This window comes from Protopterus annectens, chromosome 9.part0 (genome assembly GCF_019279795.1).
Source record: "Protopterus annectens isolate FY-2018-M chromosome 9.part0, PAN1.0, whole genome shotgun sequence".
Taxonomy (NCBI): domain Eukaryota; kingdom Metazoa; phylum Chordata; order Ceratodontiformes; family Protopteridae; genus Protopterus; species Protopterus annectens.
Window position 1 is genome coordinate 936,181,579 of NC_056743.1, and position 25,240 is coordinate 936,206,818.

Below are 25,240 nucleotides of genomic sequence, written 5' to 3' on the forward strand. Positions count from 1 at the left end.
AATTGTGCCTTTTCTTTGTTCCCCATTCTTCTGTTTTGCACATTGTCATAAATTTGCAAAGTATTTTTAGTATCTGTATGGGAGTTCTGGTTATTTTTCTTGTAATAGGCTCCCCAACTTTGGTTACAAGCCATTCTGAATTTCTGTTGCTTAAATTTTTGTTTTACTAAAAGTTTTTGTGTGTTGTAGAATTATCATCAAAAATAGCTACTTAACAGCAACTCATGTGAACTCGCGTATATTGTCCAAATGCTCCCTTATTTTCCCTTAAGCACTCTGCATTTGCTTCTGTTCTTGTTTTGTGAGATTATGCAACACATTAACATTTATTAACACTTCTGAGTAATTTCTATTACTTTTAACCTCTATTTCTGCCATGTTTTAAACTCTGTTTTCATATTTTTTTCTCCTCACTAGCTATCCATTCTAAAGTAATTGTCTTCCGAATAACTATTGCATCTTATACAGTACCAAATCGTTAAATTCCAGTTTTTTACAGATAAGTTGGAAAGCACCAGTTACTAATTTTTACATTGTCTTGCATCTTGTTTTTTTAGTGGTGTATGATCCAATATCTGGATTAGATGGTTCTCAAGGTTTCCAATTGAAAACACAAGTTCCTGCGGAATGCAATTTCTGTCACATTTTACATAGTTACCGTACTTGGGAGAATACTATGTAAATTCCTTCTGAGTTTATGGTACAAAATTCACATCTTCTTTCGTACCAGATATTCTCATAGACCAAAAGAGGGTAGGTTTCTTAAGTATATATTCTCTTCTTGGTCCCTTGGGAGTACATCTTCACTATTGCAAATCCAGCTCCAGCCCCAACGTATAAATAATATGCCCTACTAAATGCTTATTCATGGCCCCATCAAACTTTGCACTACTGCTTTTCCACCTGCTGGATGGCCATTGCAGCTCATGGCTTTCAAAGATCAGTCTCTTTGCCATCCCCACAAACCTTACCTGATTCTCAGTACCCTGAACTGTCCACATGGCTTCCCTGGTTTCCAGCCATAGCCAATAGTCCTCAGTACTCCAAGAAATTTATTGATTATGCCTAGTTCATTGCAACACCCATCCACTAGAAATAAACTTCAACTGCAGCAGCAAGTAAATGGCTCATTTGCATGGGTGCGGAGACCAGACCTATATTCTAAGTTACTATCTTTCTCCACAGTTGTGGAATAGCTGCTGTACTTGTTTAACAAAGGCATCTGGTATTCTTCTAGCGGGTTACAACTAGTGGCCATTTCAAACTTTTTACTGAGATGTTCAGTCTGCATTGTTCACTTCTATGAATGTTAGCAAAGCCTTCCAGTCAGAGGCTGCTTCCACCCTGAGATCTTTACTTTGTATTGGAGAAGCTCTCCAAGCTGCCATTGGAACTAGCAGTTAACAGTTGATTTGGGGTTCCCCCTACCTTGAATCTTTTCCTTAGTCACTAACTTCAGCAAGGAGGAGATCATAACTACAAGCCTTATCACTAAAATTTCTATATGTAGTATTCTATGAAGAGGGTAGTTTTCAGAACTGCCTGCCACTTTGTGTCTAAATTGGCCACAGTGACTAATCTAACCTAAACCAGGCTATCCTTCTTAGTATTCTTTCACCATTATTTCAAGAAAGGTGAATACCTAGTTTACTATGTGGACCTTCATAGCTAACTATATTTTACCTTTGTAAGATACGGTACTTCAGAAGGAATGGCTAATTGTTCCTGTATACACTGACCAGGTAGCTGACAGAGTGCATGAAATTCTGTTCTCTGAAGCACACTTGAAAAACCTGTTCTGCCAGAGCCATTACCATATCAGCAAAATTTGGGTTCAGTACCACAGTGGACGTGCTGCGATCACCTGGTCTTTTCTAAATACTTTTGCCAAGTAGTAAAAACTAGACATTACTCTGAGCAAGGTTATCCAAGAGCTATTTAGCATCACTGTGGAGGATTTGCTAAATACTAATGTGATGGTTTCCAAAGGTGGACCACTTATCACACGTGTATTTCCATAATGATAGATCTGCAAAACTTCTGTGCTGTCTTCAGTAAGACTCAGTACCTTTCCTCAGTCTGAGTTAAGCAGGTTTCTTTTCTTGTCTTGTGCTGTATTTTCTGTTATTTTTAATGAATGCTTATGCTTTTCCAGAAGAAGTGGCGAATAGGGCGGAAAGACACATGATGGTACTGAAGGACACCAAGCAGACTGAGAAAGCTTTAGGCAGTGAGAAGTCTAATGCCTATGACATGCAGTCTTGACATTACTAAAGATGGGCCATATTTCCTACATATGTATCTTTATGGTGTGTATGCAACTTTTATGTTGAAAAGTGGGGTAAAATAACTAAGTCCTATGATGTACAGAAGACTATTGCAACTTTTTGGAATTTTCTATGAAAACAGTTAATTGCTGTATTCATTGTCTAATGTAGTAGTGTAATTTAAAGTACGTGGATGGTTAAATTGCTGTGCATGAATGTTTTGTAGTTTTCAGCTTTTGTAACACAACCAACACACTTGTTCTGCTTCTGTAGAACAAAAAGAAGAAGAGCAAACCCAAACCTCAGGGAGAAGCCCCCCCTGCTCCAGCAGATTCCAGTATCCCAGTGCCCAACAGTGAACAGCTGACCATCCCTTCTGAAAAGGATGGAATGAATGGTTACCATTTCAACGGTTCTGTGAATGATACCGAATCTGTGGATTCTCTTAGTGAGCAGCTTGATTCTGTCTCTGTAGATGCCAGAGAGCTGGATGATTCTGAACCTGCAAATTCTGATATTCCAGGTGGGTAAGGGAAGCTCTGCTGCTGTGAAAAGATTAAGTAGCTTGTGGGGCATGCTTTTTATTTTCTTATATTTATTTGCAGGAAAAATATTTTTTTAAATGGTATCATTTGCATGTTTTTCTTGAGTTCACTAGTTTTTTAGGCCTGATAGACTAATTTGCTGTGTTTTAACTTCTCTTACATTAGGTTTACATAGCTCTTTTTCTTTGCTGTTCGTCCTCATTAGTTGATTCACTCTAGGAATACTGCATATTGGGTGACAGAGGCTGACTGTGTGTGTGTGTGTGTGTGTGTGTGTGTGTGTGTGTGTGTGTGTGTGTGTGTGTGTGAAGAGAAGAGAGCAAGCTATCCTCTGGCAGCAGTTGAGGTTTGACAAAGCTGTAAATGTGTGTGTGTGGCTGGGGGGTGATCAACCACTGGCAGCTGCACTGAAGAGGTTTGCATACCTCTGGATGTGTGCAGTATTATATGTTTGATTATCTGAACATTTGATTATCCGATAATTGAAGAGACAGATGTTCTTCATATTTCACAGAAATTTAAAAGACAGATGTTCTTCGTATTTCAGTGTTGCAGCCTTGACTTGTGGATTTCCCACCGTGGAATCTCCTTGAGTAGCCCAACTAACAGAGAAAAATTTCCCTGCTACAGCAGGGTGGATGCCCTGACTGATGTATGCTCTGGTATAAGAGGAGTTAGCAGACGTCATCTAGATTCAGTCATTGTGCTGGTCGGGCCACACCAAAGAGAAAACTTCAGAAAGCTAAGTACCCCGTTGGGAAACCCTTTCTGTATTTTTTGACTAATGTTAGAGAAAAACAATAATTGTTTCTGTTGTGGTAAACTGATTCCACACCGAGACTTCCATTCTTTTTGCGTAAATTGCTTGGACCCAGATCACAACATTCCCAGCTGTCGCTTCTGCGCCAGATTCAGTTTTAGAATGATTAGTTGTAGGGCCATGATTTTAGCTAGACACCTTAGTGAAGTGTCAGGTAGACTGCATGTCACTGTGGCTGCCATTCAATCTGAAGCCAGGTTATTTAAGCGTATATGAGAGAAGGATATATGTCCTAGGCTTAAGGCCTCGAACGATGTCCACTTGCCATCAGCCAGTCCTCCCAGGCTTATTGCTGAAGAAGGTGAGATGCTTTTGCAGCCCTCTTCCATGACTGAGGTGGTGGCACAGGCCTCTATCAAGACCCGTTTGGAGTCCAATACGCCATCTGGTCTCTTGACATCTGCCCAAGCCTTAGGACTCCATTCGTTAGTCAAGTTCAGGACTGCTCTACAGTTCTTGGCTTCCAACAACCACAGCACAGCCAACGTTGAATGGCATCAGACCTTAGCATCGACCATTCTCAGCAAGACTGGTGCCTTTGCTTCAGATGTTGCCAGGCCTAAACTGAGGGCTACTGCTAAGAAAGTGGCTTCTTCTGTGCCCCAGCCAAGGCCTAATGGTTCCCACTCACAGGTTTATCAGCAGGACCTTGTAAGATTGACAGAGAACCTTATGTCCATTGTTAGAGGTAGGCATCCCCCCTTCTGAATCCGCCCGAGGAAAAAGTAAGAGATCCCCTTCCCAGAATTCCTTTCTGATCCCTTTGAGTCAGATGAGGATTCTGACCAGGAGGATTCTGTTTTTGAAGAGGGCTCCTCCATGGTATCCTTTGAAAACTCGTACTAGGAGGAGAAACTGGCCTCTGCTTCCCCTCCTGTGAATTTATCTTTGAGGGAACATTTCCATTGGGAATCCCAGGATTTCCCTCAGTCAAAGAAAAGGATAAGGTAATTCCTCAGCCTCCCTGAACATAAACCCTTCACCAGCCCTCCTCTTTTGGAGGTTGTGGATGTAGTCTTTCTGGACTCTTCCTTGAAAGCAGACTCCCCTCCATCCTTCCCCTAGAAAACCTGACAGATTGACAGATTTTATAGGATTTTGGATTCTCATAAACATGTATTTAAGAATCCTGCAGCTGACCCAGAGGTTGTGACCTTTGGCCCCAAAGGATTCCGAGCTAGCTCCTCCAGAAATCCTTTGCCCACAGATAAAGAAAGCAGGTCCCTAGACAAATTTGGCAAAATGGTTTACACCACCTTGTCTATGAGGGCATTAAACTGCTAGTTCCACATGATAAAATACCAGGAGACTTTACTGGATCAGATGAGACAGAAGCTTATGATGTTAGAGAACAAGGGGCTGTCTAAGGAATTACTGGACCTTTGCAATTCTAGCTCCCAGGTAGCTAAACATTCCCTTCACTGTGGGTATGATGCTATGGAAGCTGCCAGCAAGGCTGCAGCTACATGCTTTATTATTAGGAGATGCACATGGCTGAGGTAACAGTCCCTCCCAGAGCATGTCAGATCAAACCTCTTGAATGTCCCCTTAGACAAGAAATTCCTATTTGGTCCCAAAGCAGAAGCTGTTCTAAAAAATGCAGACTGTTAAAGATTTCATGCAGGTGCAGCCCCCTCGTTTCAGTACAAATTATCCTTCCAAGCATTGGTCCTTTCCCTCCCAATCTAAGGCTAGGCAAAGGAAGCCACGTATGGAAAGGACCAGAGATGGCAGTAAAGACCCAGGCAATGGCATCCAGAAACCTCTAGGCCAGGGAGTTCCAGACCACAGGCCCCTGGCAGGTAACAGTCATGACTCTTCCATGATGGTTCCCCCTCCCTTCCCTTACCCTCCCTCTCCCAGACTTGGAGGAAGGCTAGCATTATTCCAGGGGAATTGGTCCATCATCACTTCAGACCAATGGGTACTAACTATCATTTCATGGGGCTACAAGCTGAAATTCAAGCAGCCCTTGAAGCTGTCAAGCTTCCCAGACATCTCCCCAAACCAAAGGGTAGAGGCCATTTCCCAACTAGAGATGCTATGTGCCCAGGGCTCAGGGGAAATTGTAGCAGAATACCAAAGAGGAAGGGGCTTCTACTCCAGGCTTTTCCTTTTTTTCAGGAAGGAAATCACATGGTCATCTATACTGGACCTGTCTGTCCTCAGCCAGTACCTACAGGTCCCAAAATTCAAGATGTTGACCCTTCCTTCAAAAACTCTTGTCCTTGATTTCTCCAAAGACCTTCATGGTTACCCTAGATGTAAAGGACACATACCTGCATGTTCTCATAGAGGAATCGCACCGAAGATTTTTGTGCCTCAGAGCAGGTAGCAAGCACCGTCAGTTTTCTGCTGTGCCCTTTGGCTAGCCTGCTGCTCCCAAGGTCTTCAGCCCCTCTAATTGCCTTCTGCAGAGCAAAGGAGGTGCACATTTACCCTTATCTGGATGATTGTCTTATCGAGGCTAAATGCTTGCCAAAATTCAACTCACTTAGTGTTCACCCAGAACCTCTTAACCTCCCTGGGGTTCACCATAAGTCATCAAAAATCCCAAACAGACCCCACAACCATTATTGTGTTCTTAGGGGCCATACTAGATTCCATACTCCAAAAGGCTTTTTTTGCCTCCAGACAGAATCTTTTTCCTGACTCTGTACGTTCAAAAAATCATGGACAGGGACTTGTTCACACCCAGAGAGTATCTCAGGACTCTGGGGCACAGTGCATCTTGTATCTCAATGATTGTCTTGGCAAAGGTAGACAAGAGAAAACTCCAGTGGTACCTCAGGAATGCGTGGTGCCAGCATGCACAACCACTGTCAGCCAAGTTCATACTGATTCCTTGCCTCAAGGAGAAATTTGTATGGTGGGCCACTCACTGCTCCCTCAACCCAGGTCTCCCCTTCAGAGTCCAATCCCAGGAGCACACTGTGACCACAGACACATCAGAGGTAGCCTGGGGAGCACACTTCAACCACTTCCAGATGCTGGAAACCAGGGGTGCTAGTGGTGAAAACGGACAATACCATGGTCATGTGGTACATAAACAAGCAGGGGGGGACTCAATACAACCATCTCGGACGCCTAGCAATGGATGATTGGGAAATAGCACACTCCATGGGGGTTACACCTTTTGGCACAATACTTACCACGTGTGCACAACCAACTAGCAGGCCACCTCAGCAGAAATCTGTCAGACCCCCCACGAGTGGCATCTGCATCAGGAAACCTTTCTTAGCATAGCCAAAAAAAAGTGGAATGTCTCAAATAGACCTGTTTGCCACCAGGAAGAATTGTTAATTGAAAAGATTTTGTTCCAGGGACAAAACAAATTCAGCCTAGAAAACCGATGCCTTTTCATTCCCATGGATGGGCCTCTTCATCTCTTGTCTTCCCTCCAATCCCTCTGCATCCCAGGGTGCTGTTAAAGATAAGGGAAACTGGGCCAAGGGTGATGCTTGTAGCCCCAGACTGGCCTAGGCAGCAGTGGTACCCTCTGCTTCTCAGCTGAACCAGCATGAAAACATGGCAGCTGACACTGAGATTAGATCTTCTGACAGAACAAAGGAAACATTGTGCACCCTAATCTGTGGACTTCAAAAATTATCTGCATGGAGGATCCCCTAACATCTTGCAGGGATCCTATCCTGGACAAACAGGTTCAGAACATCTTTAGGGAGGCCAGAAGGCCTAGCACCAGGAAGTATTATTCATCTAAATGGGAGAGATTCTTCCTTTTGAGGGCAACATGATCAGAATCCCCGACTAGCCAAGATCACAGTCATTCTGTCCTACCTGGCAAGTCTCTTCGACAAAGGGCTGTGTTATTCTTCCATAAAAATTCATGCCTATGCTATCTTGGCCCCCATTCCTGCCCAACCCCCTATCTTTTCTCACCCTCTTATGAAACAGTATCTTAGGAGGGGTCTCCACTTCAGGCCATCCAGAAGGCCTCCACCCCCACCCTGGGACTTCAATTTTGTTTTGGAAAAACTTACTCTCCACCTTTTGAAACGGTTGTCTCTGCTGACTTAAAATTCTTGACATGTAAGACTGTCTTCTTGTTACCTGTCACTTTTGCGAGAAGGGTTTCTGAACTGCAGGCACTCATGAAAGTGGAACCTTTCCTCATCTTCCATCCAAAGTTTCTCTCTGGAATTACCCCTTCTTTATGCTTAAGGTGGTGACAGACACCTCCTTAAATCAAGCCATACATTTACCCACTTTCTTCCCCAAACCACAAAACATAGAGGAAAGAATTCTTCATTCCTTGGCTGTGCATAGGCAGCTCCATTACTATCTTGACAAAACAAAGACTTTGAGGAAGATCAAACCAGAGGTTTGTGACCTTTGCCACCAGTTCTGAAGGGAAACTAGTTTCCAAACAGACTATTTCTAAATATATCTGTCACTGTATCTCCTCCTGTTAGAGCCGTCATGGTAAGAAGCCACTTGATGTTGTCAGGACACAAACTACTAGGGCAACTGCTGCCTCTACTGCCTTCTTAAAAGAGGTACCTACCAAGGAGGTTTTGGAAACTGCTACCCAGTCTTCAGTGCATACCTTCACACCAAATATTACCACATATCAGCCTTCTCTAAATCCAGTCAGGACTGCAGCAGTGAAATATGAAGAACATAGAACAGTTGTGCATACTATACCATAAGTGTAGTTGTTTGAGTGTGTTCACTGTTGCAGTATTCTCTCTCTCCCTTCTCCCCCCCAGCTTACAGAGTAGGCTTGAACAAACTTCTTTAGTGAAGGAGTTCCATCCTCTTGCTTCCTTCCTTGCTTAAATTCTCTGTCAGACCCTTGATGTTGACTTCCATGTAGGAGGGCTCCTACCTTCGGGAGGCAAGAAAAAGTGGAGATCATGCCATCAGCTGACTCGCCATATACCCAAGCATACTGACGTCTGTCAGGGCATCTGCCGGCTGTAGGAGGAGGGAGATTTTTCTCTGGTAGTCAGGCTGGCCAAGGGCTTTCATGGCAGAAAATCCCACAAGTCATGACTGCAAATCTCCCCTTATATATCTTCTTATCTAACCTGTGAGTCTAAACTTTCATTTCTTATGTATTCCCTTCCTCTAACTCTGTCGTCCTCTTTCTCTATTTATATAAAGTTAATCTTTTCTCTTAAATAACATCTGTGTAATAGAAAACCATTCTTGCCTCCATCAACAAAGTTTTTATGATGTCTGTTTCTCATTGTACCATTGATTGTTTTCATAATTGTTATTGTTCTATCTAGATGCCAGTTGTGTACAGTTGTATTTTTCTTTTCACATCAATATATTTTATACTTTTTATATTAATATCTATGTAAATTGTATTTCTGGAGCTTTTCTCCCCAGGCCTCCACTGAAAATGGGCTCACACCCAGTCGGACTATTCTGGTTAACAAACTTATAAAATAAATAAATAAATAAATCTACATTTATGCTAAGTATACACAACTGTACTTTATTTTATTTTAGAGAGTAGGAGAGCCAGTTTTTTTCATCATCTTGTTTAGAGAGGCCTAGCATTTTGGCAGTAAGGCAGAGTGTTACATGCTTTTGTATATCATTTAATCTCACTGCTTGGATGTTGACATTTTGATCCCTTATAGAAAATCATTTTCTTTGCAGGTGGTAGAGGTGCTCCAGGAAGCCAGAAGGACTTCAGCTGGGATTTTTATTTGTTGTTAAAAATTAAGAGATTTTTACTGGTATGATATTTTTCGGTTGGTATTACTTCTGATTTCTGGTTATCTGGACGGTCTCATTTACTGTCCAAGAGCTTGCTTTTTTTCCCCTCTCTGTCTGTTAAGAATCATTCTGCCTTGCCTCCCCATCTTCTTTGGGACCACCATTACTGGGAATCTTTTTTTTTTTTTTTTTTAGCAAGTTGAGTTTCTTTCCCTTCACATACTTTTTTTCCCCCAAAGATCATCCTTGTGACAGTCACCTTGTTTCAAAGGGCATCAGAACTTGGAAGTTCCTATGCATTCCCCATGCAGTTCTTCTGATTTCCTCAATTTTCATTTGCTTGCTTTGCGACACTGAGCATTCTGTTAGCTAGATAGTGATAATGTGTCACCACCGAAAATAGAAGTGTGCCTAGTGGGTTTAACCAGTTATAAAATTAATAAAATTAAAAAGTTATGTAGCCTTTCTTAAAGGGGTCATTCCTGTAGTCTTTTTTTATGTAAATAGTAGTATGGGCCGTGCTTTGCATCCAGAATGTCCATTGTCCTGTCTGTACCCATATAGTGCAGAGTGCAGGATTTTCCAAAGAATGGGACCAGCTGTGTTTCCTGGAACCTCACTAGCTAAGTAAATTCTTTCCAGCTGGATTTCTAGTTGCCTTGCTGTTTTCTACATTTCATGAGTGAGTCGAGCCACATTCTACAAGAGTTACGGACAGCCTCCATTACTTCTGAGAAGCATCTTCTTCAGTATTTGAGGTCTGCAGTCCTTATCTTTACAAAATATTCTTGATTGTATTCAATTTCCATGGCCACAGGTGGTTATTTTGTGGCAGTTGTCCAGGTGATCTTCTTATTGGTAAACCAGCTACTGTGAAGTTGGGGACAGTGACATGTTACAGTGCAGCTGTGTGAAGTGTTCACTATAACAGGAGATGAGTGACTTGCCTCTGTCCTCATTTCTCATTAGTAATGTACCTAAAATGTGAGTGATGACTGAGTTGGATGAATGGGATCTGAAAACGTTATAGTCTTGCTTAGCCTGTGGTCAGCCACCGTATTACTGTGGTATATTAGCTTTATAGGCCGTAATGTAAGGAAAGCAGTGTAAAGGCTGTAGTGTTTTATAGGAAAGAGTCTAGATAGATAGTTAAGCCTGACATCAGCCATTACAAATGTGTTTTTTTTTTCTGCTGGAAGAGGAAACTTCTTTTTTATCACTTTAAAATGAGGATAGTGGTAAAAATTCACCAATCATAACAATTGATAATTGGACAGTCATAATTATGGGGAAGCTTTAATATTTCTTTCTTTGCCCAGGAGTTTGGTTTGTGCCACTTTAAACTATGAAAGTGGTACAAGATTTCCCACCAGTCATTTTGAGTCATGATGTTTATAGGCATTTTTTGTCCAAAAGTTTGTGCAACTTTTAACCTGATCAGAAGGGAAAATATACTTTTATGATAGGTACCTTGCACAACTGTTGTTCCTTTAAAAGTTTTACAGAAATACTTATGTTAGATGAGAAGAGTTGTGTTAGCAGGAGGTAAGTGGAGAAAGACAGGCGAAGTTTGTTAAGAAATGTTATGAATGCACTATTGATGGATAAATGTAAGGGCTCAGTATGTACTCCACCCAGGGTCCTCAGAAGGCTGCTTGATGTTCTGAAGAGTCCCTTTGTAGGAACCGTGTAGTATGTTACTTATGACAGGTAGTGCCCCAACATAAGAGAGCAATAGTAGGAGTAACTCTGTATAAAGGGAAGTAGGCAAGAGAGGAGATAGAAAAGGCATTGATACTAAGTGAGGAGGATCCTGAGGGTTAGATTAGTGGACTGTTTGGTTGGAAATGAGTTAATAGGCATAAATTGTTTCTCGATTGGAAGATCTCGTGTAAGGAACCCAGCTTGTATGACTGACTGTGATGGTGGATAAGTGCTATGGATGTGGAAAGTGCATATCTGGATCTTGCATGTCTACGGATGTGGTATATCTGCACTTAAGCAGTACTTTCACAGTGCTTCACACAGTAGGTCGCTAACAATTTAAGTGCATTTAGAGTAGCATCACAGATTTATTTTGATGGTGATGGTTTAGGAAGCATACAAAGACTGATTATAAGGGAGAATTGTTAAAGGGATGAACACTAGCAGTGCGTCGCACTAGATTTGTATTGGGTTCTCAGCTGTTCACCGTTTATGTCTCTGGGATTGTTTACAGTATTAAAAACAAGCTCCGCATACTGGTAATCCGAAAATAGAGGTGATGGTTAGAGATTGGAAGATAGTTTGAGGAGGAACCTGTATAGTATTGAGAAATGGGTAAAACGCAAACACTTGGATTTTATTGAGAAGCAGAATATTGCTCTCTTGGAAATATAGTTACCTTGGAGCAGTTTGTGAGATTATGGGAATTAAGCTGGCTAGTGAGAATCATTATTAAAAAAAAAAGATTTGGGAGTTGTCACTCCCTGGCTAAGTCATCCAGAAAACAGTGAAAAGGCATACAAAATTTGGAGGGACATTGTCAAAAATATGGATTCATAGGTAGTTTGGAATATAGGAATTTTGAGTGCTCAGGAAATAGTTACAGGTAATGCTTGCGTTAAAATGTTATGATGCAAGTATGACCAAGGCAACTAGAGTTTCTTGAGCACCTGTCAGAGTGGACATGGGGAGGAGTGGAACAGTGAAGCTTAGCCTACTTGCCCCCCTTTATGGAGAGGAAAGGGAGAATATGTTTGAGGACAAATTCTGTTTCAGTGAATCCCCAGTGAAGTTTGATAATATGAGGCGGGGTGTTGTCTGCAAGGTGGGGAAGCTGAGCCTGTGATTACATCAGGTGGGAGGCATGAATGTACATCACACTGGTCCATTGCCCACCTAAACATTTGGATGCTACAGATGTGAACAATAGGATGATGAGGCTTAATAGAAAAACATGCCGTCTCCTAATTCACAGGTGATTGCTGCTTCCACTTTACCCATTTCTTGCCCCAGGGAATGACTGGACCACCCTGGGGAATGAATGGGTCCCACTGCATAATTGGATAGGGTAGACTTGATGCTCAAAGAGAAGACTGGCTAAAAATACCCCCAAAAATTATGTGAATAAGTCAGTAGTGTTACAGGTAAACTGAAGTTAAAGTAGTAGAGGAGCTGGGATTTTTACCAGAAACAGACAGCTGACAAAGAGAGCTGCTTGTATAGAAAAGGAGCAGTTAGCATTAGCATGAGGAAGTAAGCAAAGTATTTCAAGGAGAAAAAAATAGGTCTAATTGAAAAGATACTAAGAAAGTGATAAGAATATCGGGTATGTGGAAATTTGAAATATCTGGTAAAGGGCTCTAATTTGGTGTGGTACTGGAAGAGTGGAATCCAGGTGCATAACTTATAGGACGGGCGGGAAGCATCGCTAGCGAAGGAATACAGGAGTAGATGAGGGCCTGATTGGCAAGGGAAAGGCTAACCTTCTTCAGGCACATGCCCCCCCCCCCCCAACCACCCCACCCACACAATGGGTTTAGTGAATACTGTAATATGCTTCTAGTGCAAGTGAAAGACAAAATGGTAGTGAACAATTTTAAATGTACTGAAGGGAAACATGTAAGGGTAGAAGAGCTGGGGATAGGGCACTTAACTAGATAGCTGTTACATTTGGGAGCATTAGATAGATCTCATGCTGGCTTTTTTCATATATTCATAGAAAGTTTAATATGGTGTTTTTCAGAAGATTGTATTTAGCTTGTTCCCAGCATGTTTCAGTTTTCATTAATCAAGTATTCTATTTCCTTTTCCTTAGTTGATTTTTTTTTAATAAAAATTCTTAACCGCCACAGTGATATATGATGACATTAGTTTAAGTTAGGATCAGCTGTAAGTGGACATAAAGAGTGACTGAGATGATAAAAATAATGTAGCTCTTTAGTGTCGCCAAAATGATAAAAGTTTTTGACAAAACACATAAGATAATTTTCATTGCACCTGTGTTTGAACATAACAGTTCTGAACACATGGTAAGGACATGATAGTAGCGTGTAGAGTCACTGATTGCCAGCATTTAAACTTTATAATGACACTTGTTTGACATGTTTCCATGTACAAGGAAAATGGTACATGTTTATCAGTTAATACTGCTACAGCATTATTGTTTTGAATAAGTACTTCAATTTTGGGCTAAGGGGAATAAATTTGGTTTAGCAAATCCAATCTGTGATGCTAGAATTAAGTGTTTTGTGTGTCTGTGTATCTCCCAAATGTCAACATGTTATGTTAACACAATTTGACAATGCAGATGATCAGTCTCTGTGGTAGTGAGATATGCCCCTTTGTAGTGCGATCTCGGATTCTGTATATATAATTAAGAGGGGGTGAGGGTGCAGGGGATGCTTGCTCCATTGCAGAAAAAGCAGATGTTTTTGTCATTTTCTTTTACTTTGAATGTGAGACGATTTTCTCACTTATGCATGGTACACTGTCAACATTTATGTTGTTGACCTTCTATGGTTGATGTTATTGACAAATACTGTACTTCTGGGTGTTTTGATCAGACAACTTACATACACCTCTCTCGCTCTGTGTGTGTGTGTGTGTGTGTGCGTGTGTGTGTGTGCGTGTGTGTGTGTGCGTGTGTGTGCGTGTGTGTGTGTGCGTGTGTGCGTGTGTGTGTGTGTATATATATATATATATATGTATATATATATATATATATATATATATTATATGGATCTAATGTACTTCATCGAAAGAATAGAAAAACAGTAGACCCACACTTGCACGAAAGTGCACTTAACCGAAAGTGCACTTTCGGGAAGAATGTTTCAGCAAACTGACCAGGAACACCAAAACAATGATTTTGCAGGGGGGCAAGCCCTCCTACATCCCTCATGTGGGGGGCTGTGCCCCCCACACCTCCCCTACTTAAATATACCAACTCTGAAATCGCACTACAGTAGGGAAACAAGTAAATTCCCTTTTCCCCACTGTAGTGTGCTTCGGCGCCTCAGTGTTCCTTAACTGTTCATTGAACCGTTCTTCATGGAAGTGCACTTTCGCGTAAGCGTGGGTCTCCTTTTCTTTTTCAAAGTGATGTACTTTCGAAGAAGAGAAGTAGACCCATATATAGATATATATATATATATATATATATATATATATATATATATATATATATACTAATGTCTTTCAGCTTATCCCGGTTAGGGGTTGCCACAGCGGAACTCCAGTCCACTAATGATTGGCAGTGAATTTTTACAGCGCCGAGGTGCCAGCCCGATGCCCAACCTTCAAAGAAGGCACACCCATTCACACACACACACACCTACTTGCATATCTTTAAATGTCACTTGACCGCTGGGAGGTCATGCAGACTCCACACAGAAGGCGCTCCAGCCGAGAATCGAACCGCAGAACCTCTTGCTGTGAAGCGACAACACTAATCGCTGCACCACCGCGGCGATATATATATATATATATCTACACACACACACACAATATATAGTCATGAAATATATGCATATAATATATAGTCATGAAATATTGAACGTTCAAGAGAGAGAACTTAAAAAGAGTGATCATTTCAGAATGGCTCTAAAACTGTAAAACTAGGGCAAGCTAAAACTGGTTGTTATTGTGGGGGACAAGCTCCTAATTATGTATGCAAACTCTGAGGTCACACAACAGTGGGGTATTGCAAAATCCCTTACCCCACTGCAGTACCCTCTCATAGAAAAAGCTACAAACAAAACTGCCATTAAAAAGAATGTTTGCTTATATGAGCATTTACTTTTTACTGATGTAAAAAAAAAAAATTGTTTGCTCATATGAGTGTTTGCTTTTGAAAATTGTAACTGTGTGTGTATAAAAATGGGTGCGTGTGTGTGTATATGATTGATCAACATTATCGTCGACATGCTACTACGCGTGCACTGAGAATTGATTCTCAGTGCATGCAAAGCTTTAAAAAAAAAGCACACAAAAACATAGAAAACATTGATGTGTTGTTGTCCTATCTCACCTTCATTCTTACCAGTATGGGTTTGGATCTGATCCTCAGATCAGACTCTGCCTTTATACACAAGCTCGAGGTCTTCCACTAGCTCATGGCTAAACCCTATCCCAGCATGCACTAGGAAAGCTCCCCATATCTCATTTGCTGCTAAACAGGATCGGGTGATCTTTCTACTGGCTCTGGCTAAGTATACTCTTTCTTATAATCACTATTATTGTAAATTGCCTATTCTTCTCTATTATTGATCTAGGTAACTAGTTATTGTGCTAGTTTTTTGTTGTGCCTGTTTTCTTTGCTGTTGGCCATCGTCTTCCGCCTAGGCCTTATTGTCCCTATCCTGGCTCCACCTTAACTTTCTTAATAGTCCATTTAAGTTGGAGGGCCCTTCTTACTCTTGTTTTTCTCATCTAGGAATTAAGGTTAGTTTGTTTAAATTAGAGAACTGCCTTACCCTTTGCCGGTTTAAGTTAGAGGACTACCCCTTTTCCTGTCATCTCCCGGGCATAGCCCATTTAAGTTAGAGTGCTGTGCCCTCCTTTCATCCTCTATATCTCTTTTTTTATAGTTAAGTTTACTGTTAAGTTGTTGTTGTTAAACCATCTCTAGCTAATTTCCCTTGTTACTATCCCTTTTTTTCAGGATGTTTTCTAAAGATTCAAAACCCTCGGTTTCAAAATATCTGAAAAATGTGGACAGAAAATATCCCGAACTGATAGACACACAATTTGTCTCTATTGCCCAGGAGCTGTCCATCTCCAGGAGTCCTCTTCCATTTGTCATTCCTTTAATCACAGGGCTGTCCTGGAGAGGAAAAAACAAATTCATACTGAGAGGTCTCTTAAAACCCCTTTCTCAGAAACAGTACAAGAAGGTCCGGGTTTATCAGTCTGACCAATCTCCATCTTCAAAATCTGACAAGTCTGGGAGGAGATCTTCCTCTTCTAGTGCTCCATCGGACCCTTCAAAAAGGGTTACCAAAATTCGACACTGGATCCTAAGTCTGTTGGATCCAAAAAAATCTACAGCTCCAGCACCATCAGTCACTGTGCCAGTAGAGTTTGATTTGCGGAGCCGGTCCCCTGTCTTGAAGCCATTCTCCCCTACTCTAAGATCACATATACGTCAACCTTCCAAGTCTTTAGCCCCTTCCACTTGGTCTTCCAGGAACCTGTCCGACGATGACGAGGATCAAGTGGTACAGAGGCTATTAAGGACACCGGCACTGGCCAAGCTGTTATAGGATCCAATCCCCTTCTGCTCCAATTCCTCCTCCGATCTGACCTCTGACTTAGAAGTCAGAATGTCCTGAGCTGATATTAGTGAAACCATCGGACCCAAGACCTATTACGGGATCTTCAGATCCGACCATTGCTCTGACTGCTCTTCATTTGGGTCTGGAGAGGTGTGTCTGATCGGACAGTTGTTGGATCCAACCTTACCTCTCTGGGCATCAACTCGGGTGAGCTCCGCTCCTACCTCAGCCTCAGGGCTGTCGTCCTTGAATCCCGGTGGTTCCCTTGACTTCAGATCCAGGGATTTCCTTAGATCAGGGGCGGGGAGCTTTTGAGGTGATGAGGAGAGTACTATCTCCACAAGCAGTTCCACTGTTATCTCTGGATGTTCTTCCCCCAAAAGCACTGGTGTCTGCCTCTGTACCCTTGCATCCACAGGGCCGTGGAGATCCTAGGTCTCAGAATGCCCCACAGGATATCCCCCACTCTTCTGAAACCTCTCCAGGGTACCCCTCTGAGGAGGTCCCTCGGAAGAGGTTATATAATAGAAAACATTTAGACTCGTAAGAGGAGTCTATCACTTCTGACACGGACCTCGATGAAGCTGAAGGGTCCCCATGGTCACCACCTTATAATGCCTCCTTTGGAGACATCTTAGAAATACTTAAGTAGAGAGGTGGCTGGAAGTCCAGCCCTTCAGCATAGGAGTCAGTGTACCTGAAGGCCTTTGGATCTCACCCGTCCTCCACTTTGGGTGTCTCCAAGTGTTGACGAACTTCTGGATCTAGCTTCTCTGAAGGTCTGGGAGTCTCCAGATTCAGTGGAACATGTTCCCTGGAGGCCAAATAAGTTCATCACATCCCCCTCGACAAAATCTTTTTAACTAAGGGAGCCCCATTAGATGCTATGGTGGTGGTGGCAGCCACCAAGAAAGAATTCTGAGAGACATCTTCTGTTCATCCACCGAACAATGAGCCTCATACAATGGACAGATATGGAAAGCACGTTTTTTCTTCAGCGACTTTTGCTGTCCGATTGCTGAATTACCTGACTCATTTTGCTAAATAACAGAGAGATCTCCAGAAGGAGTTAGGAGAAGCTGTCCAAGGTTCAATAGCTGAAGGGGTTTCGGAAAAAGTTTCCTCTCAGCTCTCTGCCTTAAATTCATTTGTCAACTCCTCCATGAGACTGGTGCAGTGGATGGAGCGAGTGGAGCAGCAGTTTCAGGAATTTCCCTAAGGAGACATTCTGGGATGCACTTGTGTGACTTCAGGGAGCCCTTTAAATCTTCCTTTGTGAATGTCCCTTCTGATTGGTCATCTCTGTTCAGGCCCAAAGTCAAGGACATGCTAACCAGGTGTGAGCAGGAAGGAAAGACTCTGTCTGCCATAGGAGTCAGTTTTTCCCTGCCTACCCTACCATATCCCAAAGGTCAGAATGGAAGTGGAAAAATGTGGTTTCGGAAAACCCCGAGATCCTTCCTGGACACACGTGATGAATCTTCTCCCAGGGGCAGAGGGGGAAGTAGTAATGGAAGACACCAACCAGGTGACAGAGGGAGGGCTGTAAAATCAGGGTGACAAAGAATCTTTCTTTAGTAAGCCCTTTCAGTGCTACTTGAAGGAGGTCCGGCTATCCGTCTATGGAGGCAGTTGGGGGCCACTTAGCTTTGTACCCAGAAGCCTGGCTACAAGTAACAAAAGACAAGTGGGTACAAAGCATCATATCCAAAGGTTACTCCTTACCCTTTTCCTTTCCCGTCCCAAACATAAAAAAGATCCCAGATGTTCTACCCAGACAATGGGAACAGGCAATGTTAGAAATTCAAAAGTTGCTAGATAAGAGTCATCCAAACAGTCCCCGCAGACCAAATAGGATCCGAAACTTACTCAAATTCTTTTTAGTTCCAAAGAAAACAGGGAACTGGAGACCAATTCCGGATCTCAGCAGTCTGAACAAATCGGCAAGAAAGTCCCAAGTTCCAGATGGTAACACTGCAGTCAATACTCCCTTTTCTGGGACAAGACTATTGGATGTGCTTGATAGACCTCCAGGATGAGTGCTACCACATAAAAATGGACAGGAGATCCAGGAACCACCTGCACTTTTGGCTGGGAGACAGTCACTACCAGTTTCAAGCTCTGCCCTTTGGCCTCACTACAGCCACCAGTGTGTTCACTAAATGTATGGCAGTAGTCGGGGCTCACTTGAGGTGCCTAGGATTCTGGGTGTTTCCATACTTAGACTGGCTCCTAACCACCACCACCGAGCATCTGCTAATAAAAGTGAGAGACACTACCTTGCAGCTCTGCTCTCAACTAGAAATTACAATAAACTATGATAAATCTGCCTTGCTGCCTTCTCAGCATGTCATATTTATAGGACCAGAATTGGATACAACAAATATGATGGCCAAACTTCCTCCAGAAAGAGTTCAAGTTCTATGACGTCAGGTTCTAAATCTTCTCATAAAGAAAAAAGCACAAGCAAGGATAGTCCTAAAAGTTTTGGGGACCATGGCAGCAACAATAACCTTGATCCCATTAGGGGTGTCCAACCTTTTGGCTTGCCGGGGCCGCATTGAGTGAACATAAATTGTCTTGGGGCCGCATATAAAAAAAAATAAAAAAAAAAAAATATATATATATATATATATATATATATATATTAGGTGCATTCAAACAATTAATAAATGTAATAATGTAATAAATGCCTAATATTTGCCTTAAAATTCTAATTCTGATTTTAATTCTCTAATCTAACAGTTAACTCTAACATCTTGGTTAATATATAGATTTTTTTTACAAATAAACAGATATTCATTACAGCACTAGCATTTCTCACTGGGAAAACCACTCCAGCAGTCCATCTACATACAATGTCAACATAATCCACAAAAATAAGCCAACAAATTTGTAATAAAGTAAAGAATTCACATTACTGACTTAATAAAACAATTCACAATAAGCTAGAAGAGGGTCTCACCCAAACAAATGACTGGTGCCAGAAACATGGCCTCAAGCTAAATGCCAAAAAATGCACAATCATCCCCTTTGAGGAGAGTGATGTCCCCACAAGTTATCACATTAATAACAATGTTGTAAGCACGCAATCAGTCATGAGGTGCTTGGGCACCCAGGTTGATAGAAACCTGACTTTTGACCACCACGTTGTCTCCGTTGTACAGAAAGCTTTTTACATGGCCCACCTCATTAGTAAGGGTATCTCATCCATGGATAAGGAGGTCAAAACATCCCTGTATTCTTCCTTTACAAGAGCAATTATTGAGTGCAACACCCCTTTTGGCACGTGCCTCAGCAAAACACCACGCCAAAAGAAAGACTACAACCATTTCTGACAAAAAAGGTCAAAGGACTGAGTTCACTTAGTTATGCAAACAGACTAAAAAGCTTTTTGCTTTCCTCTGTCTCTCACTGGCCCCTATAACTTTCATCACTGGTTTGCTTTCCAGGCTAAGAAAGATCCTGCCTTAAGAGACTTTCTCCACCTCAGAAATACTGGTTATATTTAAAACACTCACTACAAAGACCACAGCCTTCACTGCAACATAAACAAGCCACTTTGTATGGACAGGTTCTTGACACAAAAACTTTCAACTTCTGTAAAACGCTCCTCTCATTATCAAACAATGTAGTTCAACATCACTACAACTGAATGGAGAGCCATGAAATGTACTCCTTAAGGTAAGTAGCATAGCCTTCATCAAACCGGATGGAAAATCCACATGCTAAACTTTCCCAGCTGGATGGCTAAGATCTAATATTGGTTACTCAAGTCTACTTGCCTAAGAAAAGGGGCCTATTTAACTAAGAATTCCATTTGCAAAAATATATTCAGTACACACAAAAGGAGCCCCTACATGTAAAATCGGCAACCTCAGTAATCACATGACACAGTCTCACTGACTGAAATTGTCTGGAAGTAAAAATATCTGAAAAAAAAATCATAATAGAGATGGATTCATCCATGCAATTTCCCACCACCAAAAGGACCATCAATAAATCAACAAACTAAATTAAATCCATAAGAAATCTATAAACTCTAAGATCATACTACATACTGGTGTAAACATACAACTTCCCTCCAATCTAAAGCCATTTGACATTCAGACATTTTAATTTGTGCAGAAGTTATTCACAGGCTGACCGTTTACTAAGCTGTAATGCTGACCATCGCTTTTGAAAAAAACAAATTCCCACACTTTGTCAATAGCTCAAAGTGAAGAAAGGATTACTTTTTTCATTTATTATGTATTTATTTAATTTTGGAAAACATCTTTAAAACTGTTAAATTGATCACACACCCAGAAACACAGAAAAGTTATTGTGATAAGTAAGCCACAGACTGCTGCAAGAAATCAGTCACAGCACACTATGCTTAGGTCCGAACCAATGAAGCATACTTGTCAATTCCAAAAGAATTAAAGTAGCGTAATAAGAAAGTTATTTGCAAGGTTACATGGCAGTTTATATTGGAAATAAGTGGAGATATTAAAAACGCTCTGTTTCTCATAATTATGCTGAAAAGTTTTCCAAGGTAAATACAACCTTCTGATTTAGCATGGAACCATACTTCTCAACCTTAGAGCAAGAATTCTGGACAAAGCGAAAAATAAAATTGGGAAACAGGCCCAAAAATAGTTATGCATCACAGACACCATTGAAACAAGTGTAGCTGCAAACATTATACATCACGTATAATGTTTCTATCCCATTATTGTCAGTTAAGCATTATATGGCTCATTCAATCCTGCCTTCTTTTGCAGCAAAGAAAACCATACTTTGAAATTACAAATCCGTTAAAAAATAATAAAACACATTGGCTCCACATCATGCAACTTCCTACCTGCAAACAACCACAGAGCTTTCACTGAAACTAGGTCTGCTTATTTCACAGAATGACACCTCTCCCTAATGAAGTCTAATGATATACAATCTACCAGGATCTGGACTACCTAAAATAAATTAAATTATGGCCTGTAAATTGCAAGTGCACTTTGTTTAATTAAACATTTCAAAGCCCACTTGCTGTATTTTTTCAGTAACATCCCAATATCCATTTCCAGGTCACTTTACAAGACATTGGCAGTGGTAGACTTAGCATCCTCCAGATCCCTTCAGGACCGCAGCCATACTGCTAACATTGTCCATTAAATGTAAATATTCATCCACTGTAAATGGCAAGAAGCTATGTCTTAAAAAAATATATTTTTGGCATTCCTAGTACCCAAGTATCAGGTTTTGAAGCAAAGAAACATATTCTCCACAGTTTGTATGTTTCTGTCTTTAATAATCATCTACTATTGCAGCACTCCCAGCACAAACACACACATGCACACTAAAACCCCCAACATTTAAAAAATGACACTGTGCCCACCTGATTTGCCAGTATTGATGATCCACCAAAGATATGCTTACTGTTGTCCAATCTACCACTGCTTAGAACCCACCAATGACAAGGTGATTTTTTTGTCAAAAAAAAAACAAACTTTATATGCTACAGTCCCACATTAGTCAATCCATTACTGATCCATTAACCCTAGGCTGCTGTCTCATTCTTAATCCCTGGGACTGCATTACCTTGGATGACTACTTCTATTTCCTAAGCAAAAGACACAAATTGGAAGATGAGGAAAATCCATACAGTTGAGAGGTATGATTTCATATTCAATACAACACTCTCCCTGTCAGAAAAGCTGCAATTTAATGAAAGTGTACTTTTAATGTAGGATGCATTTGTGAGCTAACTTATTTGTACGTTAGCCTCTTTGTGCATGTGTCTCTCTCTGTCATGCACACACAAACACACACACACACACACACACACACACACACACACACACTTCTACTTTCTCGCACACAAACATTCTGCTTTCATGCATGCACTCACTCACACCATACCTATTAACACAGGTTAAGTGCTGTCTCTTTAAAAGGCAATGGCAGCAAATCCATAGACGAGCCCCTCTTCAGCAAGAACACACACATTGATTTTTTGGCACGAAATAATGGCGTGAACACACAGCCCCTTCTTTGGCACAAAGAAATCAAAACTAGAAGGATGCTTTGATGCATGCGCACATACAGGTCACGGCCGCGAAAAACACAACAAAAAAGTGTATTGGGGCATGTGTACATCAATGGAGTTAGAGGTAGAGGGCCGCATGGCCGAGCTCTGAGGGCCGCAGGTTGGACACATCTACATTAGCATGTCTACACATGAGAATTCTCCAGTGGCTGCTGTTCACTCAGTGGTCGATGCAGGAATTGCCGATGTCTCACAAAATAGTGATAAAAGAATCTTTGAAAAAAGACTTCCATTGATGGCTTTACTCAACTCATGTGACGCTAGGTCGACCATTTGTACTTCCCCAACCACTGGCCACAGTAACAACGGACACCTCTCAGATGGGGGGTGCATTATCTGGGAACGACCCAAGGCACCTGGCAGGATCATGAGGCCCATTTGCACATCAATGTCCTAGAGATGAGAGTGGTGCTTCTGGCATTGCAAGCATTCCAGGGCTCTCTTCCACTGGGAACTATTGAAATATAGACAGGCAACATGTCAGTTGTATGGTACGTAAACAAACAAGGAGGGACCAGGTCTTACCACCATTGTTGAGAGGCCCTGGGAGTATGGCAGTGGGCAACCTCTTCCCAGCGCTTTCTGATAGCAGTGCACATCCCAGGGAAATCCAATGTGATAGCAGACAGACTCAGCAGAGCGATTATGATGCCTCACTAGTGTAGCAGAAAAGAGTTTCTGCAAATGGGGCCAGCCTTGCTGTGACCTTTTTGCGACATCTATGAATGCCAAATGCAGCAGCTACTTTGCCCTTATACCCCCTTTGGGGGAGTCACTAAGGGATGCACTTGTTCACAATTGGCCCTCGGGTCTCCTCTACGCTTTTCCTCCCTTTCCATTAATACCCAAAGTTCTTCAGAAAGCCAATTGCTTGGGAAAGGACTTGAGTTTATCTCCCCATGCTGGCCTCATCAAATCTGGTTCTCCTTCCTGTGGCCACATCTTCAGGAGTAGCCTTGGATTCTGGACCCAGTTTCAGACCTTTTGACTCGTGCGTCAGGAATGCTCCACCCTTTCCTTCAAACTCTCAATTTGACAGCTTGGCTGCTCCGATTCTGACCATAGCCAGGTTTCCTAACCTCTCCATCAGTTAAGCACATCCTAATTTCTTCTCATAAGGTTTCTATAAGAAAGATATGTAGAAGCAATGGAAAAGATTTTCATTATGTGATTCTCGTAACGACATTGATCTCTTTACTGCCCCAGTTAATTCCACTCTAGAATTCCTAGCAAAATTATTCATCGAGGGTGCAGCTGCGGCTACCATCAGAGTTCAACTAGCAGTGATAGTTAGTTTTCATATAGGTGAGTCTGGCCTCAACGTTGTCTCTGTCAGGCTATGCAAAGCATTTCTTAAAGGTACTTTATTATTATGACCACCTGTCAGAGACCCCCCCCAGCACCTATCTCATTTAATTTTCCCCCTTTTTGGGCCAGCATTATTTTCGAACTCAAGTTTTTGACATGGAAAACTATTCTCTTGTTAGCAATTACCTCTGCTATGAGGGTGTCAGAGCTGCAATCCTTGTCAATAAAGCTCCCCTACTTGCTTTTCCACAGAGACAGGGTATCCTTATGATCTGTAGAGCTACCTGTCTTTTATCCAAATTACGGGAATAAGGAAGAATACATGTTACATCAGCTGGATGTGCATAGACAATTATGTTTCTACTTACACAGGACTAAGAACTTCAGAAAATCTGACCAGCTATTTATATCCCTTTCAGATTCAAAGAAAGGGACTTTAGTCTCTAAACTGACACTTTCAAAATGGCTTTCATATTGTATAAACATCTATAAATCTCAAAACAGAGATCTTCCCCATAGAGTTAAAGCCCACTCTAGAAGAGCTATAGCAACCTCTTCTGCCTTTCTGGCTAGATTACCAATTGATACCATTTGTGCTGCGGCAACATGGGCAAGACCACATACCTTTATCACTCAGTACAAAGTCGATTTGGCCTCCAGGAACAGGGCCTCCTTTGGTACCACGATTCTGAAGAATGTCCTCCCTTGAGCTACCAGAGAAAGATGGTGCTACTGATGCTGTCCCATCATGGTAAGAATGAAGGCGAGATGAGACAACAACACACAAAGAAGTTATGTACTCACCATGAGATTCCTTGTGTTTTGTCCATCTTCGCCTTCATTCTTACATCCCACCCTCCTTCCCAGCCATTTTTACTCCTGGAAGATCGAGTTGGTACAGTTGGATGTCTTCATTCTCTGGCGTTCTTTATTGCACTCTAAATTATTAAACCTCCTTTATCTTTATTACTCTTAGTATAGCTGCAAACAAGATCTGGGGAGCTTTCCTAGTGCATGCTGGGATAGGGTTTAGCTATGAGCTAGTGGAAAGACTTTGAGCCTTTGTGTATAAAGGCAGAGTCAGATCGGATCTGAACCCATCCTGGTAAGAATGAAGGTGAAGATGAACAACACGCATGGAACGTTATGGTGAATACATAACTTTTTTTTTTTTTTTGCATTGGAGTAAGCCCCAAACCCTCTGCTAATTATATATTCTGAGTGCGATTGCACAATCCCAGGAGAAAGGCTGTATTCTC

The 25,240-nt window shown here is 41.7% G+C and overlaps 1 protein-coding gene across 1 annotated transcript in view; it reads left to right on the top strand.

Moving 5' to 3' along the window:
* Positions 1-25,240, top strand: part of SPATS2 (spermatogenesis associated serine rich 2) — a 1,115,118-nt gene that overhangs the window by 499,717 nt on the left and 590,161 nt on the right. Inside the window, exon 6 of the mRNA XM_044083679.1 lies at positions 2,541-2,790. Coding sequence (XP_043939614.1) covers positions 2,541-2,790 — 250 coding nt within the window. The remainder of the gene's footprint in view (positions 1-2,540; positions 2,791-25,240) is intronic.